The 2,955-nt window shown below is 43.0% G+C and overlaps 1 protein-coding gene across 1 annotated transcript; it reads right to left on the bottom strand.

Annotated features, from left to right (window-relative positions):
* Window positions 1-1,065: 1,065 nt before the first annotated feature.
* Window positions 1,066-2,955, bottom strand: LOC118396124 (C-C motif chemokine 4-like). The gene is made up of 3 exons (XM_035790246.2): window positions 2,790-2,955; window positions 2,426-2,546; window positions 1,066-1,671 (listed from the first exon to the last, which is right to left on the bottom strand). Exons 1-3 carry the CDS (start codon window positions 2,857-2,859, stop codon window positions 1,557-1,559), a joined length of 306 nt encoding a protein of 101 aa, XP_035646139.1. The 5' UTR covers window positions 2,860-2,955; the 3' UTR covers window positions 1,066-1,556.

Genomic DNA, 2,955 nt, shown 5'->3' with positions numbered 1-2,955 from the left:
CTACAAATCTCAAAAGGCGATTGTGTCCTCCTTTGGAACTGCATGCCTATTGGCTAAAGACATCTAAAATTGTGATGTCAGACAAGATCCGACAGCCTACCGAATTCTATTGGTTCTAAAGGTGAACTGTCTGCATTGTGGCCAGCCGAGCCTTTTACCTCGAATCTTTTACGAATGCCTTGGACGTAAATACCAAAAATGCGCAGTTTGATTTGTATATTTCACAGGTCAAGTATCGCATACATGCGTGCTTCTTCTTAGGATTCTCAACAGGATGATCAAGAAACAAAAACGTAAATTAATTCATCCCACATTGTCTTTTGACATCTGCCGTATACGGTCTAGTTGCGCTCTCTTGTGGTTGTGCAGTTGAAGTAGCTGAATTAGGCCTATTAGTTATGTTCTGTTAGAATGCACGTTTGTTGAGTGTAAAATTGTTTTTTTTTGGCCAACGCACATTTTTTGGAACGTGACACACACACACACACACACACACACACACACACACACACACACACACACACACACACACACACACACACACACACACACACACACACACTTCCTCTGGGTATCTGACGCTCAGCAAAGATAAAGCAGCACTTCTCCTGCCGCTTGACATTCGAAGACCTACACAACACACACTTATGGGTCAGTTTGGGTCACACACACACACACACACACACACACACACACACACACACACACACACACACACACACACACACACACACACACACACACACACACACACACACACACACACACACACACACACACACACACACACACACACAAGTTAGAAATCCACCACTAGAGGTCAGTTGCAGATAGCAGATGAGCACCAGAATTAGCTGGCCACTTTGTGGTTCTTTGTAGCTCAGTTGGTAGAGCATGACAATTGTAACTCCAGGGTAGTGGTTTTGATTCCTGGGCCCACCCATATGTAAAATGTATGCATGCATGACTGTTGCTTTGGATAAAAGTGTTTGCTAAATGGCATATAACATGTGTTTCATGCTGAGAGGTTTAGACACAGACACAATTAAGTAGCCTACAACTGAATGTGGTTTAGATATATATTTTTACAGTCCTGTTTCATCAGGTAAGCATTAAAACATAGAGAGATGCATTAAAACCAACAAATGGTTTATCCACATGCATTTTAATTCATTGAAGGCAATCAAACAGAATGGGCCTATAGAATGTTGTTCCATGGGACATTCTATGGAACTACATTCTAATTTAATCTAACCATCCTATGCACAACTCATTCAGCACAAATATGTGTTTTACGGATTCAAAAAATAAATATTGACTATCGATCACAGGCATCAAATGGTAAAGAGAGAGGTATACACAGCATTACAGTTATATGGAGATCATTTAGCTTATCTATTTGCCCAGATAGACCCAGGTGGTGTTTTGGCTCAGGACCTTGACTGCTCTCTCTGAGGCAGAGTTCTGGCCATGTCCTTCTTGTGTAACCGAGTAATAAAATAGGTTTTGAAGGATTTGCTTTGACGTTGACATAGATGAGGTTCACATCACCATGGTTACAGGAGTGGCGTCTGCTTCCCAAAGTTCTTGCCGTCCAGGATGTTGATGTAGTCCTTCACCCATCTGTCTGAGGGCCTGGCACACACCCGTCTCCCCTTCTGGGTCTTAAACCTGAACATAGAAATGCACTGTTATCAGCACAGCATAACAGTATGAACCCCATAGGGAAATGCACATACAAGATACCGTTGATACTGACACCATCCTTTTTTAGATTATGATGTGACTTGTGGCGCAGCGGTCTAAGGCACTACAGCTCAGTGCTTGAGGTGTCACTACAGACCATGGTTCAATTCCACGCTGGGCACAGTTGGCCCAGTGTCATCCAGGTTTGGCCGTCATTGTAAATAAGAATTTGTTCTTAACTGACTTGCATAGTTAAATAAATCAAATCAAATGATCTTATTTGAGATGAAAATGCCCAATGTGAAAGTGAAGTAGTGAAAATCAATCACATGACGGAGGAATATAGCACATTTTGCATTTTACAACAGGGGTAAACTCACAAAAAAGTCTAAACATTGAATTTGACCCCTGGATGATGAGAGGTTGTTGTGTCTCTCCTTGTGGATTGATCTCTAACACAGATTGCTTTGAGGATTCGGCCACTAATGGGTAACCCTAACCCCCTGTAACTGTCCCAGTCACAGCATGATTGAATCAATGACTATGTCTGTCTGACACCTGTTTCACACTACTTTTACAACATATCACCGTTTCTTTGACATTTCATTCATTTGAATTCCTACATACGGTACGGCATCTTGAGTGTTTGAATCAAATTGTAATAAGCCTAACTCTCATCGCCACACACATATCCACTTACACGCACATCAATAGTATAAGTACAATAGGGTTTACTCACATAACTGCCGGGTTAGAGCACTGCTGGCTGGTCTTTGTGTAACCCACCACTCTTCCTCTGGGTATCTGACGCTCAGCAAAGGTAAAGCAGCACTTCTCCGGCCCGCTTGACATTCGAAGACCTACACAACACACACTTATGGGTCAGTTTGGGTCTCTCACACACACACACACACACACACACACACACACACACACACACACACACACACACACACACACACACACACACACACACACACACACACACACACACACACACACACACACACACACACACACACACACACACACACATCTGGCCCCCACAAATATAGTTAAACACTTCCACACTCAAAAATACAAACATTCCAATTGTCACTTACCTTCGCTAAATGTGATGGCACTCAGTACAAGAACAAGCACAGACAGCATAGCAAGACGAGGGGTGAACATGCTGGCTCAGGTGGGGTGGAGATTAGATGAGGAGAAGTCTGCTGTGAATACTGGACTCAAGCTATCTTGTCTGCTGTGTGGTGGAGGGAACAGAGG

This window comes from Oncorhynchus keta, chromosome 17, assembly GCF_023373465.1.
Source record: "Oncorhynchus keta strain PuntledgeMale-10-30-2019 chromosome 17, Oket_V2, whole genome shotgun sequence".
Lineage (NCBI taxonomy): Eukaryota > Metazoa > Chordata > Actinopteri > Salmoniformes > Salmonidae > Oncorhynchus > Oncorhynchus keta.
This window is presented reverse-complemented; position numbering and strand designations above follow the sequence as displayed.